The 15,861-nt window shown below is 43.8% G+C and overlaps 2 protein-coding genes across 8 annotated transcripts in view; one reads left to right on the top strand and one right to left on the bottom strand.

Moving 5' to 3' along the window:
- Nucleotides 1-15,861, bottom strand: part of TMEM241 (transmembrane protein 241) — a 199,768-nt gene that overhangs the window by 36,677 nt on the left and 147,230 nt on the right. The window contains exon 15 of one of the 4 annotated variants that reach the window (XM_043539745.1): nucleotides 13,495-15,054. The exons of the other annotated variants lie outside the window; for them this stretch is intronic. Within the exon in view, the coding sequence (XP_043395680.1) occupies nucleotides 14,934-15,054 (121 nt within the window). The 3' untranslated portion in view covers nucleotides 13,495-14,933. Of the gene's footprint in view, nucleotides 1-13,494; nucleotides 15,055-15,861 lie in introns of those variants that run through there. 4 annotated transcript variants of the gene reach the window in all.
- The window catches only part of CABLES1 (Cdk5 and Abl enzyme substrate 1), a 111,421-nt gene that overhangs the window by 54,773 nt on the left and 40,787 nt on the right, over nucleotides 1-15,861 (top strand). For all 4 annotated transcript variants that reach the window (XM_037892748.2, XM_037892747.2, XM_037892749.2 and 1 more), the window contains exons 2-3: nucleotides 3,645-3,716; nucleotides 6,394-6,486. In XM_037892748.2, coding sequence (XP_037748676.1) covers nucleotides 3,645-3,716; nucleotides 6,394-6,486 — 165 coding nt within the window. The remainder of the gene's footprint in view (nucleotides 1-3,644; nucleotides 3,717-6,393; nucleotides 6,487-15,861) is intronic.

Below are 15,861 nucleotides of genomic sequence, written 5' to 3'. Positions count from 1 at the left end.
AAAGGTACGACGTTAAATCATGGCTCAATCTGACACAAGGCCTCTCAGAAGGGGGGCCAGGAGGGTCATTTGGCCTGGGCCTCAAGTTTAAAGGGAGCCTCAAATTTAGACACTTGTTAATTTTTTGGCATTTGATAAGTTTCGCAACTTGTTTTTATGCGCATCCCTATCGGACCAAAATGTGAGACACACTCTCAGCTTAGAACTGCAAATTTAAGCAAATAAGAGATGTGATTTGGTAAAAGACATAATTTTTTTTTAACTGATATAGATTTTATCATATTAAAGAGTTTAAAATGTTCATAAATATTAATAAAAATATATCGGTTCTGATGGCACAGGATTACACCCTGATAAATATGTCCTCTCAGATCAGCTGATTATATAAACAAACCACTACTAATGGCTGGTGCTGGATCAAGTGCATGTTGAAAGGTAGAGAATTGTTACATTTTAGTGTCTTTATAGTTTTACATCTAGTTGACTAAGGAATTATTTGTGTGTGAGAATTCCTCATTATTATCTTCATATGATATCTAAAAGAGGTGACTGGTTGGTTGGTTGAGCCCTAATTTGGGAGGTTAGCCATCATCATAGGCTTTTGTAGTCTATAGGCCCAGATTCAAGGTGAAAATATGTGGGGACAATCTTGTACAGTGAGTTTAGTGAGGACACATGTTTGAAATTTTTGGACACTATGCCTCTGTATGTATCTGTGTCTGTATTTACTATATATATGTCCTCCCTTTGTCTTCAGCTCAGCCTGTTATATTATACCTTGCGTGCTTGAGTTTTGATTCAGTGATAGGGATAATAACCTGTCTGACGTGTTGAAGCACATAAAGAACTATCACCGTTCAACTATGGGACAGGAGCGTTTGAATGGGCTCACCAGGGTTAATATCAACTGTGACTTTGCACGAAAGCTAGATTTTTTTTCCTTACCCCCCCCCCTTTTTTTTTTTTTTTGGTGCCTTATTTTGTTTTCATGTGTTGTTACAGTAATTGGCTGGCTAAGTACTCTAAAACTGTACTCAAGATTGTCTTGAAACTTGCTGTCGCTCAGGGGATGCAGGGTAAGCTTAGTGGTTCATATTTGGGGTCATTTAAGCTAGGCATTCGTTAAATACAGATCTCCTAAAAATTATGTATTTATAAAGTCACCTGGTTCTTAGAACCGCCCTCCCCCCCCCCCCGCCCACATTTGGGCTTATGCTTTTGTTCTGATCCTTACCCACTTGGCATTTGTCTTAGCTAATGCACAGTACCCACTGCCCCTTTGGGGAAGCAATATTTTAAAAGTTATTGAGGGCGGAGTGACTGCTACACCGTGGGTCAACCCAGAACCAATGAACCTAAGAGAGTAAAATGTGTATGTGCAGCAAAACTAGTGATCTGTCACAAGACAGATGATTTGCTGTCAATCTGTTGTCACAGTAATTGGCTGGCTCAATGTGATGTGCTCTGGCCATTGAACCTGAGCTGCATCCATGCACTGAGTTCCAGCTCAGCTGTCAGCTTTCACTGATGTGTGTTGTGCGTGTTCCTTGCTCTCCGCCTGCATTCTGCTGGGTCTCCTTATGGATGTCCAAAATTTCCAATTTCAGAGCAATATTTTAAAGTGCTCTAACATCCACATGCAGACTCTACTTCTAATTGAAAAATATTGTCAAGGAAGTCAGCATTAATTACAGAGAGAAGGTGAAAGATTCCAGTAAGCAGTTAGAGTAATGTAATCATGACTCTTGATCTTCAGCTATTTCCTGAACAATGGGATGGAGTACGATCAAAGGAAAGCAAGTCGCTAGGTCATTTGATCAAGGGGTTGCCTGATACACAGTATCTGCCTTCATGAGCTACTCATAATATTTTCAGATTTTGGGGGGTTCAAAGATAAGGATATTGGGGGCAGGGTCAGAGCAGTGTGGGGGGGGGATGTTGTGGGGGGTGGAGTCGGGCAGTGGGTGTGCTGATTAGCAGGGTACAAAGTGGTGGGCTCTGCCACCTTGCCAACCTTTACCCCTTTGATCTGTGTTTTGGCACAGCTACTGAGGGGCCAGCGTATCCTAGGAGACGACTATTGTTAGAGTAAGGGATCATCCAAACACTATGGGTTTTTTTTTTTTTTTTTCAAAACCCAGTTGGAAGACTAGTTTTCATGAAGAACGGGGTTTCCAAAAACTGGGTTTTCAGTGATCCCTTGATGAATAAGAGATTGTCCTCAAAGGGACCTTTATTCTCTGGGAGCTCAGAAGTGCTGATGAAGCAGAACCATCATGGGGGAAGGGGGGGGAAGGGCAAGGCAGGGGAGAGTTGGGCACCTTCCCTTCAGTGACTTAGGAGAGAAGAGAAGTGGTGCCACCTGACCCCTCCTCCACAACTGCCCCCATCCTTCAACAGTTTCTCCCCATGGCAGCTCCACTAGGAGCTCCCTGTTCAGGGGAAGTACCCAGAATCCCCTCCTTCCCTGTGCTAGGGGAAAGGGGGAGGTCAGAGAAATGTAGGGAGGAAAGGAAGGGGCAGAGCTGTGCAGTGGGTGCTCCCCACGTTTCTGTCCCTCATTCAAAACATGCCTCCCACTGACATTACACCAATCCCTGCACTACTCCTGCACCCTCTCCACAGCACCTCAATCCAGCAGGCTTGGGAAGAGCGCTGCCCCCGTTGGTCCTAGTAACTTGATGGCTGTGCGGCAGCACCCTCCTTAATGCAGTATTGGAGTTCCCCTGCACTCCCTGTCCTGCTCTTATTTTCCTTCTAACAAAAACAACACTCCTCGTCTGTGCTATAGAGTAAATTCTGTCCTCTTAAGTGTTAGGCTGTGATTTTTTTTTTCTTTATTTCAATCTTTTCATGATAAAAATACAGATCAAAAAACTGAGAGTAAAGGAAATAAACATATGTAACCTTGACAGCTGCATTTCATCAAAGGGGTGTCTGGCTCAACAAAGAGAACCTCCTTGCTACGTATAGAACCTCATAAAATTAACATCAGAATTAATGAGATTTATGACAGAATTAATGAGAGCTCATTTTTAAACTGCTATTTAGCACCTACTACTGCTAGTTTTACAATCTTTGAACTAAATATTTAGATCCACCCCCAACAGCAGTGAGACACCAGGGGACAATAATTGCCCATACATATGTGAAAACTGGAGGAAAATAGCGTTTGGAGGGGAGCGGAGTGTGAAGAGAAGTACAATGAAATGCATTCCTTAGAGCAATGTGAATGATAGGAAGTCAGTTTTGATTCATAGTGATATGAATATAGGTCTACACTATCTTCAACAAAATAAATGATATGCTGTCCTTCTGTAGGTATTTAAACCCATTGAAGAACGGAATCTGGAAAGCTAAAAGCAAGTTTGGGTATAAACTGGGGAGAGTACTGTGGCATGAACTCAGTGGTTGGCAACATAAAGATTCAATTTTTGTTTTGATAGAAAAGATTTTATGAAATGGTTTATTTATGATAGGAATCAGTTTGGATCTCCAAGATAAGTACGACTGAACAGAGTGAAACCAGTCTAATATAAAAACATGTGGCTCAGGTCATTCAACAGTGTGGCATGTTGCCCTTAAGAAACAAGGATTTATTTTTTTTTAATTTAATCAGTGGTGATTATTTCTTTTCTCCTCAGGCGTCGGTTGATCTCCCAGCGCTCGTCTCTGGAGACTTTGGAGGACATCGAGGAAAATGCTCCACTACGGAGGTGATTTTATACACTGTCTGTATGTCTGTTTGCCTGTTATGTATAATAGGAACAGATCATGCCGCCCTTACTCATATTGAGCAATACCTTTCTCAGGGAGTAAAACACCCAGGACGAAGAGTATCAGAATCTGGTCCATACTGTTTATCCTCCTTTTTGTAGAACAAGGTGGTAGATAGAATCTGACTCAGGTTTAGACAGTAAGAAGTGACCGTATAAATTGGATGGGTAGAGAATGGAAGGGCACTTAGAGCTGTGATTGTCAGTGCTAGGATTCATTAGAGCCTTAATGGTGATGAAATCATCATTATTTAACAGACACTTTATTTTTTCAAAATTGAATTTAAGCTTTTTGTCACTCTCTCTCTTTTTTAATTATTATTTATTTTATTTGTGCATGTGTATTTGGGGTTTTGTTGTTATTTTGAGGTTGGTGGTTATGATACTGCTTGTTCTTAGGTGAAAATGCTCAATTGTGCTCTTTCATTATCCAGCACACTAGCCTTTTCCCCTTAAGGAGTCTGTTCCCACCCCTTTTGTATCCTCCGCCTCATCATGTTAATCCTGCAGCCAAGAAGAGATGGCTTCTTTTTGGAGACTGCCGTGTGATTGTACGACTAGTCCCTAGGCAGTTGGCCAAAGTGATGCAATCTGCAGCGGGAGGTTTAAAAATTAAAAGTATACAAAGAGATCCAAGCAGAGAGTTAAGCTTCTAGTTCAGCTATTCAGTGAGGCAAAAGTTTAATTTTAAAGTTCTCTTTAGCGTTGGGACCCAGTAATTCAGATGGCATATATTGGTATTTACCATATTACCTTGCTTATCCATGTTTTGCTAATATGTACAAAAAATAGCTGTCTGTCCCCACCTCCCAGCAAAAATTTAATAGTAGAGGCTATAGCAAGTTGGCCTATTACCAGTACAATTATTTTTACAAAGGACACCTAGCATTTATGAAGTGGTCTCATAAATGATTCAGATGGAAACACAATTGGCAAAAGAAATAAACAAAGTGCATTTGGTGAAGTGGAATTTTGTTTATTTACTTGCTAATTCACAAAATCACCTAGGGTTGTATTACTTTTGCAATGGAATCCCTGCCACAGTGGGGATTTTCTCTTTCAGTGGGGAGTCAGGGGAGATGTTGGCATGGGGTCGGGGTGTCTCTGGAACTGCTGTCAGGGAGCAGGTGGAGAAGCAATATAGCTCCTGCAAAGGTGTGTAGTGTGTGGCTGGGCCCTCTGGCCTGTTCTGCAGGTGTAGAGCTAATGCCCCCCGCCACCACCAGGCCCTCTAATAGAAGGATCTACAAGAAATTCACTGCACCTCACAGGAGTTCATCTCCAGATGTGCTGGGTATTTGGCTGCCAGTAGGTTTGGCTACTAACTCCACCACTAAAAATCATATGAAACTTTTGTTGAAAGTTCAATCCTAGCCTCTCCTGTGTTTTGACAGGCATTGCCCACGTATCCTGGAAAATCCACTACCATGCTTGAGCATACATGCACCATAGCTGGCTTTCCAAGATACTTTATGTACAGGCCATCTAACAGTATTCAGGTTAGAACTCTTAGGGCAAATCCCACTCTCCTGCCTCAACTGGCATGGAGCTCTCTTCCTGGAGTGGAACCAACACAATTCCATTGCAAAGAGAGGGAGGATTTCTGGATCTCAAACAGGTTTAGTCTCCCTCCCCACTGAGGAGCAGATCTCCCTGCATGTTTCCACGACGCTGGGATTTGAGACCAGGGTCAGCTGGAGGCAGGGCTGGTGGATCTGCTACTTATACATGGATACAATGGCCATTCTTTCCCTTGTGTGATGGTACAGGCACCATGGAGGCAACTCCAGCCTGCAGGTACAGAATAGTTCTGCTGCTCTTTCATCATCGGGGAAAGATCCTTTCTTCTTAACTCCTGAGGAACATCCCAGTGCATAGCCTGGCTGCTCAATTTACGATTTGGGCCTTAATGCATTCATTCAGGGGCATGAGAGTCTACATCAAATAACTTGGTAATTAAAACAAAAATCGACAGAATGTACTGCTGTTTCAGTCCATAAAGGAGTGTCCTGGTTTATTTTTTCTCCTATTGCATTTTATCTTTAAAATTACCATTTTTAAGAAAAAATGTTGGGGGGGGAAAAATTGCTTTTAGAACTTCTGAGATTTTTTTCCCTAAGCAATTACTTTATCTATTTGTTCAAATGTTTTATAACTTATCACAGAAATAACTGACCTCTGTAACAAAGGGAACAGGAGAATCACTCCAGTAACAGGCAGATGACCGATTGCTGCACCCTCTTTTTTTAATTTTAACTCTAACAGAAGCCTTTTAACGTGGGTGAGGAGGACCCAAAAATGAAAGCGTGTAGACTGCATCTTGAGTCATTCCAAGAATTCAGCTAAAGATTTCTAATTACTAATCATTCCAGAAAACTGTGTCAAACATACCGCAGCAAAGTCCGAGAAGTTGTATGTTGCTGAGTTTTTGTGGAGTTTGTGTTTTTAATTTTAAGCCTTCTCATTTCCAGACTTATTGTCTTCATCATTCCTGCTGACTCCTAAAACAGGGTGACTTGAATCATTTGTCTGGTCTTTCCTTCCTGTCATTGTGTTGAGACTTCTCAGCTGTCCAGCAGGGAGCTGACTACATTTTTTTTATTGATTTATTTTTCAGATGTCGGACTCTGTCAGGTTCACCCAGACCAAAGAATTTTAAGAAGATTCATTTTATCAAGAACATGCGGCAACATGATACCAGAAGCGGCAGGTACTGCACAAGCAAAGTGTTCTGTTCAGAAGTTCGGGGCGGGGCCACAAGGAAGGTTAGAGTACATTTAGCACCATTACACAGCAAAATTAACCTTTAGAAATTACTATGTAACAGTCAATAAAACCCCATTAAAATTAAAAAGTTACTCTCTAAATGAAGATGCGCACTAGCTTCTTCAAGTGAATTACTAATCGATTGAATTGCTAGTCAATGGATTTTTAAGACCCGATCTACTTTACAAAAAGAGTTGTGTAATAGGAAAGTACTTTTAAAACTATTTTTTTACAATAGTTTAAAGCTAACCAGGTTTTACCATCATGTTGGACTGAGCAGAATTTGGTTAAAACTGTCCCTTAAAACCATTTTTGACATTAGAGCCAGATCTTTGGGTACGCCTAAGCTCTGCTTGATACATATAAGCCAGGAGGGATTGGGGGGTTTCCAAAGTGGTCCCCAGAACAAGTTACAGGAGTAAGGGGCATAAAGCCAGCTGGCCTGTTAGGGCAGTTCTGTGGAAATGGGGCTGAGGATCTGGCCCCAGATTGCTGGAGACATAGGATTCCCAGAGAAAGAGAGATCAAGAGAATTGGTAGTCTAGGAGATGGAGATCCTTTTGCGGGGGGTAAGGGAGTTGTTTAACTTTGCAGGGGAGGAAAATGGTGGAATTGGAATTCTGGAGAGGAGAGCAAAGGGAATTGAACAATGGAATGTGAGCAGAGAGAGAAAGAGAGCTCTAAGAAGAGGCAAAAAAGGATAGCACTGTCAAAAGAAGAGAATACAGATAAGGGGGTGAAATATAGTGTTATTGCCTCTGTCAAACTAAACAATAAATATGATGAGTTCTGTGTCTACTCTGATGGGTTCAGTGCAAGATTGGGCCTCCTGTACTTGAGATGTGCAGTAGGATAGGAGCACCTGGAGTGGCTGAGTTAAAGGCAACCCGAGGAAATCTCCCTTTACATGGCAGATGCTTGGAACTTTGTTCAAAGGAACACTGGGGGAGTGTGTTCAGTAGTAGCCCTCACTGCTGCTTTGTAAAGGCGCAGCATGTATGCACGCCCACACCATTCCAGATCCCAGCACGGGTATGGGGAGGGACAGAGCTAAGGCTGCATACCCCCATGACTAGTCAGATTCTCACCCTACGCTCCAGGGAGTACTAGATATCTTGTGTGAGATGCTCCTTTGTACTCCTGTAGGGATGGTAATACAAGAGGATATGGTAAATGTACAGAGATGATCCTGGCTTTCACATTAGCAAAACATGGACCTTTATTCCAATACTTTTCATCCAGTCCACATGGGAGATTAATCACTCTCTGATGAAACCTATCCATTGATAAAAATATAATTTCCATGTGTTTTGCCATACAGATATGCTTCTGAATGTGTGCCTCATGGCTTCACTCAGACTCTTCCTTGAAAACCTAAAAATCAGTATCTGTATGTGGGAGGGGAACTAATAGACTAAACTTTACCATTAAGTCCACCCTGCATGTGTATGCTACTCCTGGGGGAATTCTGCATCTCTGCGCATGCACGGAATTCATATCCCCCGCAGATTTCTTTGTTTCCCCACAGAAGAATTGCTTTCTGACGGGGAAGCAAAAGGAAGCCACAAGAACAGTCATGCGACCCTCCCCAGCAGTATGTTTGAGTGCCCAGGGAAGCCGACAGAGAAGTAAATTACTGTGGGGCAGGGGACGGGATTGGGGAATACCCAGCTGGTGGCTCCTACCCTGCACCGGGCTCAGCTGCTAGTCCCACCTGGGCTGGGGAAGACCGGAACCCCCATGCATCCAGACCCCCTCATACCCAGACCCTCCCACCAAACTTCACCCCCCTCCAGAACCCCACCTGCCAAGCCCCACTCCCCCTGCACCTGGACCATGCCAATAAGTCACCCACACCTGGATCCCCACCTCACCAAGCCCCAACCAGCTGCACCTGGATCCCCACCCCACTAAGCGCCACTCACCCAGCATCTGGACCTTCCCACTGAATCCCCCACATCCAGACTCCCCTGCTGAGCTCTATCCCCACCCAGACACACCCCCCGCTGAGCCCAAACCACCTTCACCTGGACCCTCCTGCAGAGTCCCAGTGTCGTTGCACCCAGAACCCCCCAACAAACCAATATGCCTCCAGATCCACCCCCCGCCCCAACCCCTGCATCCAGATCCTCCACAGAGCTTCCCACACCCAGATTGCCTCACATAGAACCCTCTCAACCCACACCTGGATTCCCTCCACACTTGCATCCTGCCAGGCTGAGCCTGCCTGCCCACACACGGTGCCCCTGGCACAGAGGGGCAGGACCCTGGGGTGTTTCTGGGGCAGGCCCGGTCCTTGCAATGTGTCAGGGTTGGGTGCAGCCTCACTGCTGAGTCCATGTCCCAGGGGAAGCTACAGAGTGATCTCCCCCTTTGTGTAGCCAGTGGCCTGTGCTCCTCCATGCCATGCTAGAGCCTCCACATTTATTTGACAAATAAAATTTGCAGAATTTTAAAATATTGTGTGCAGAATTTTTAATTTGTTGGTGTAGAATTTTTAATTTTTTTAGTGCAGAATGCCCTCAGGAGTAGGATGCACAGCTCCCATGGCAGTCAATGGGAACCATGCACACATGCGTGGAAAGAGTTAGGCTTATAGCATGTAATTTAGCCCCATGGAGACTAGACAAATGTAAATTCTAATTTAATACTGATTAGTGTGATCATTGTCAGCAAGAGTCTGATAGCTTTACTCACACTGAGTAACACATTTCTCTGCAACTACTGCCACTGAAATAAGACCACTTGTGATGTAAAGTGCTACTCAACATGAGTAAAGATATCAGAATTTGGCTGTGTGTGATTATAGTTCCTTTTAAACTTAGCTTTTGTTGCAGAGACTATTTTGTATAACAAAGTGGTTTTGCAGGCTCATTGTTAGTGTCAAACTTTCAAAAGCAACCTCCAAACTTGCATCTGTCATTTTATGCATAAAGTAGTGCACTCCAGCAAGATATAGTTACATGTACAAATTAGAAAAGTGCCTGCATACCTGTGGTGTGCATGTAAATGTATTTTGTATCCCTGTTATGTGTGCACAAAAACTTCGCATTAAAAACTCGCTTATGAAAGAGTGAAATTTGGTCCACATGCAGTAATCTATGTCAGCCTGTATTTTTTCCAACAATTGCTAAAGGGTTTGTACAATATGCATGCAGTATTTTATCTTAGTTTATACACCAATAACATGTCTGATAAGAAAACTAAATATTTTTCTTGTTCAGAAAACAGTAAGTTTTGTTTTTTGCATACTTTATTATCTTTATTGGCAGATGCACTCTTGCAGAGTATTTCCATAATCATATTAAAGATCTCTTTGTCTAGAGAGCACACCAGTAAACAGAAGATACATGCATTTTGAAATGCTGTACATCATACAGACAAATAATCAGAGATATTGGTTAAAAATAAAATGTTGAGTCAACACGTTCAAACTTGGTTTCCTCAGGTTGGGCTAAATCCACCTTTAGGCATCCAAGGAAATGACCTGATTTTCCAAAAATGTTAAGCACCTTCAACTGTTGTTGAAATTAATGGGAGTTCTGAATGCAAAGCACCTTTGAAAATCAGATCGGTCGGTCTATCATACTCCTCTGGCTTCCAGCACTGTAGTATCTGAGCACCTCACAGTCTTTTATGTTATATATTCATCATAGGGCGCTGACTTTTGTTTTTGCCAGTGGGTGCTTTTGAAGAGGTGTGTGTTGGCGGGGGGAGGGACACTCAGTCAGTTTTGGGGGGAGGCTATTTTCAGCATATTTATACACTTCTTTCTTATTCTAGTTATTGAATGTGTCTATCATTGGTATCTTTACTATTTTAATAATGATTCAGTTGGTATGAACTACATAATTACATTATCATGAATTACAGTGTATTAAGTTCTTTGCAATCACCTATAAGCTGTCTTCACTAATGTCCCAGTTTAAAAACGTTACGTCTCACTGTAGCTTTCTGGATTAAACTGTCAGCAATCTTTTTTACACGTAGGTTCCCTGGTATTATTTTGATGCACATTAAAGACAGCTACATTATTCAGTTGCATCTGCCCCATTAATGACTGGAGATAATTTTTAGGTCTTCTGAAGCCACAGCATGAGCATTCAACAGTTCAGGATGATACAGGCACAGTGAGAAGAATTCTTATGCATTTGCAGTACTCTGGAAACAGTGCTTCCAGAGTATTGCAAATGACTCCAAGATCTCTTTCTTGATGGGTAACAGCTAATTTAGGCACAATCCTTTTGAATATGTATAGTTGCGATTATATTTTGCCATGTGCATTACTTTGCATTTATCATTGAAGTTCATCTGCCATTTTGTTGCCAAGTCACCCAGTTTTGTGAGATCCCTCTGTAACTCTTTGCAGTCTGTTTTGGACTTAAGTATCTTGAATAATTTTGTATCATCTGCAAACTTTGCCACCTCACTGTTTACCCCTTTTTGCAGATCATTTATGAATGTATTGAACTGCACTGATCCCAACCAGTACAAGCCCCTCTATTTACTTATCTCCATTCTGAAAATGAACCATTTATTCCTACCCTTTGTTTCCTGTCTTTTAACTGGAGTGCCTGGGAATGCTTTCAGAGTGGTAACCATGTTAGTCCGAATCAGCAAAAAGAACAAGGAGTACTTGTGGCACCTTAGAGACTAACAAATTTATTTGGGCATAAGCTTTCATGGACTAAACCCACTTCATCAGAGTGGAAAATACAGTAGGAAGATAGATAGATATATATAGAGAGAGCATGAAAAAATGGGGGTTGCCATACCAACTCTAATGAGACTTATCAGTTAAGGTGGGCTATTATCAGCAGGAGAAAAAAAACTTTTTTTTTCATGTTCTCTGTATAAATATATCTTCCTACTGTATTTTCCACTCCATGCATCTGATGAAGTGGGTTTAGCCCATGAAAGCTGATGCCCAAATAAATTTGTTAGCCTCTAAGGTGCCAAAAGTACTCCTCGTTCTTTTTTGGAATGCTTTCAGGATCATCTAAGGATCCTTAATTTAGTTCAATGACAAGCCTTTTGTTATCTTAATCACCCTTTCTCTGTTTATAAACAAACTCCCTGCCCCAAGGGCAGAAGTTGTTAGCAGCACAGAACTCATCACATTCCATACTCAAGCTCTGATTCCTGGGTGCTGAGCACCCACTCTTTTTTTTTTCCGTGGGTGCTTGAGCCCCAGAGCACCCACGCAGTCAGTACCTATGATATTCAGCCTCACAACAGCCCATGCAGTGGGGAAGTGTTGTTGTTCCTGTTTCACAGATGGGGAACTGAGGTACAGAAAGGCTAAGGGCTAGATTCACAAAGGGACTTAGGTGCCTGACTGCCATTTTAGGCATTTAAGTCCAACATTTTAGGCATCACTGGGATCCTCAAAACCCCCACTCAGCTGCCCCCTAACACTGTAGGCACCTACATTACCTGCATGCCTAAAGTTTCCACTGGTAAAGTCCCTGTGGCGCCCAAGTTTCCGCCTGTGGGGATGTGCACAGCTGCTTGAGTCCTGGTGCGTCCCAGCTGCTCAACACCACAGCTCACACCTAAGCCCTATCTCTCTTGTAGGCCCCAAACCAGTAGATGGATTCGGAGCACACCTAACCAACACAAAGATGGCTAAGGAAGGCAGGTGGTGGGTGGGTGGCTGTACCAGGATACCCAGAAGCCCAGTGGTTAGGGCACTCATATTAGGAGACTAATTTTCAAATCTCCACTTTGCCTGATTTGGGGCAGGAACTTAAACCCATGTCTCCCATATCCCAGGTGAGTGCCCTAACCCACAGTTATTGGTTATTCTGGGGCTGGTCTCCCTCTCTCCTGTTGAAACTGTTCCACTTTGTATCAATAATGAAATACTCGTAGAAGACTGGCTCTGTAGTCCGACGGTTAGGGTTCTCCCTGAGATCTGGAAGACCCAAGTTCAGCTTGCATTTCAAACCAGGCAGAGCAGGGATTTGAAAACAGGTCTCCCACCTCACACTAAGGGCCTGCCCCTGGGTTATATAATAGGTGGGGAGCCTGTCTCTCTGGTTTTTCTTGAGGAAGGGCTGACCTGGGTTAGGCGCCGAACTCCAGGAGAGGGTTCACAGCTGTGAATCCTGAAAAGAGTAAGGTGTCTGACTCCTTTGATGAGCTGGGGCTAGGCTGCACCTTTCTCGTCAACACTTCCTACTGGCTAGAATTACTGTCACAATCCGGGTGCAATCCAGATCAGTCAGGGGTTGTCACCGCCTGCCCTGTAAACCTGAGCGCTTCAAAATGCTGTGCTACAGTGATTCTCATCTGAACACTTCCAGACAGCATACAAGCATGCACTGAGTGTCTTTAAGCAGCTCTGACTCAGCAGTTCTGATTCCATTTGCTCCTTTTAGAGAGATACTACCAAGCAGCTTGTCACATTAACTGGAGTTAACAATCAAGCACAGCACGGGTTTGGTTTAGATTAAGAGTAAAGCAAGTTTATTAACAAAAGGAGAAAGGATTTTAAATGAGTTCAAGTATAAATAGAGCCCTACCAAATTCACAGCCATGAAAAACATGTCACAGACTGTGAAATATGGTGTGTCGTGTCCCATCCGCCCCCCCCCCCCCAAAATCTGGTCTTTTGTGTGCTCTTACCCTATACCATACCGACTTCATGGGGGAGAGCAGAGTTTCTCAAATTGGGGGTCCTGACCCAAAACGGAGTTGCAGGGGGGTCACAAAGTTATTTTAGGGGGGATCGTGGTATTGCCGCCCTTGCTTCTGCGCTGCCTTCAGAGCTGGGTGGCTGGAGAGCGGTGGCTGCTGGCTGGGCGCCCAGCTCTGCAGGCAGCAGCAGCGCAGAAGTAAGGGTGGCAATACCATGCCAGGCCATCCTTACTTCTGCACTGCTGCTGGCGGCCACTCTGCCTTCAGAGCTGGGCTCCTGACCAGCAGCCGCTGCTTTCTAGCTGCCCAGCTCTAAAGGCAGCACCGCCACCTGCAGCAGCGCAGAAGTAAGGGTAGCAGAACTGCAATCCCCCTTAGAATAATCTTGCAATCCCACAGCTTCTTTTTGGGTCAGGACCCCTAAAATTACAAAACCATGTTTCATGATGATGGTCTCTTTCCTGCAATTACCTCCCCCTGCTGTCGTGATGGTCCTGTTTACCTTCTATGTAATTTGCATTCCCATTGTCTGTGTATTTTGGAGATGCCTTCCAGGTGGCAGAACCACATTCCTTTGTCTGTGGTGGAGTAACTTTAGACCTATCTGGTAGACACACTTTGATAACATAATTTCCAATATGTCTGCAATTTGGAATTTGTTCTCTGTACATACATCATGCAGTAATATTAATGATCCGTGTGGTGTTAGTTTTCTATTGATACCTTACATGTTAGCTTTTAGATATAGGTTATGACAGCTAATTGGGGTACATTCAACTTGTCAGGCCAGCTGGAACTCACTGCCAGATACCAATAAGCTCCTTTGTAAGGGCATAGAACCTAGATCTTGCAGAGCCTGTGGTGGCCAATAGTCCCACAGTGCCACCAGAAGGCCCTGCAGAGGCACAGCTGGGAAGCACTGTGGAAAATAGGCACCGCAGGAAGTACCGCCCACAAGACCTAGGGTGATGGTAGCCTGCAGCCATCTGATTGGCCAAGTGCCCCTGCTTTATTCCATGGGTTGCCCCAGGAAGTTGTTTGGGTAACCCACACAGACCTTGGCCTGTTACTGTGCCGGACTTTGCCTCAATTCCTGATGTCTGACTCCTGCCTCATGGTTCTAACCGGGTACTGCCCCTGATCTCCAGTCTCTGACCCCAGCATGACTCTGATTCTAACTCTTGTTTATGGCACCCAGCCTTGCAATTCCTCTAACTCCAGCCCAGTGACTGCCATCCATAGTGGGAAGACCTCAGCACAACTGTGACTGCTAGGCAAGACTGCCTACGCCCCATTCCCTTACATACTTACAAGTACCTCTTGCATTGGGATGCTGTTAGGGTTACAATGACCTGGAAATCCAACAGCTACTCGCTAAATAAACATGAGGTGCACCATCAGATTCTTGTATTCCATTTTCCTTTAGACACAGTAACCACATATAGGAATCTGTATCATGACATCCAATCTAATCTAAGAGACGTGCAGAATCAATGGTGTAATATCAAGGCAGAAGAAATCCGGGGTTTTGCTGACTGGCATGAGACCAAAGACTTCTCTGCTGCTTTGAAAGACATATATCATCCTATACACCGCCTCCCTCCCCCACCCCACACACACACAGACACATGGCCTTTTATGAGCATGGGTGGCTTAACACTGACCACTTTCAAAGGAGAAATCCTTCAGAGGTGACCACAGCATTTCAGTGATCTTCTGAACACACCATCCAACATTATAGATGAGGAACTAATAAGAGTAGTGGATCAGCCAACATATGACAACATGGACGCAGTCCCATCCCTCAACGAAGACCACACTGTAATTAGTGCCATGAAGAACTGTAGGGCCCCCGGATCTGATGGCATTCCTGCAGAAATATTCAAATGTGGAGGTGAGAGCTTGCTGAGGCAACTGCATAGACTATTTCTCAATATATGGAATACTGAAGATGTACTGCAAGCCTTCAAAGACACCACCGTTGTCACCATATACAAGAGAAAAGGTAAGAAGTCTGACTGTGGCAGCTATCTCAGTATCTCGTTACTCTCCACCGCTGGAAATGTTCTGGCCAGGGTATTCCTGTCGTGTGCTGTGCAATGTCGCTAATCGCACGCTATTGGAGTCGCAATGCAGTTTCAGGCCAACGTGAGGAATGGCAGACATGATATTTGTAGCTCATCAGATGCAGGAGAAAGGCAGAGAACAGAAACAGGACCTTTACACTGTCTCCATCAACATGTTTAAAGCATCTGACGTTGTCAGTAGAGTTGGACTTCAGCAACAATTATGTGAGTTTGGTTGTCCAGAAAAATTCTCCAACATTCCGAGGTTACTTATGACAGAACGGTTGGACGAGTCTGTGTAGAAGGTGTTCTGTCTGGCCCATTTCCTATCACTAATGGTATTAAGCAGGGCTGTGTAAGTGGTCCAGTCCTGTTCAATCTCTTTTATGCAGCAATGCTTGATGACTCTGCAAGAGACCTGAGTGCCAAGATCAGCATACGTTTTCGGTCCTCTGGCAAATGTTTTCAACCTGAACAGGCCACAATCTTTCCTGAGCTCTTTGAGAAGTTGTTCATGAGCTGCTGTATGCCGATGACTATGTTCTAGAAGCACATACTCAAGAAGAGATACAATTGATTCTAGACAGATTTGCAGAGTCTTGAAAAAGGTA

Source organism: Chelonia mydas, chromosome 2, assembly GCF_015237465.2.
Source record: "Chelonia mydas isolate rCheMyd1 chromosome 2, rCheMyd1.pri.v2, whole genome shotgun sequence".
Classification (NCBI taxonomy): domain Eukaryota; kingdom Metazoa; phylum Chordata; order Testudines; family Cheloniidae; genus Chelonia; species Chelonia mydas.
Note: the sequence above shows the minus strand (reverse complement) of the source record. Positions and strands in the feature narration are given on the sequence as shown.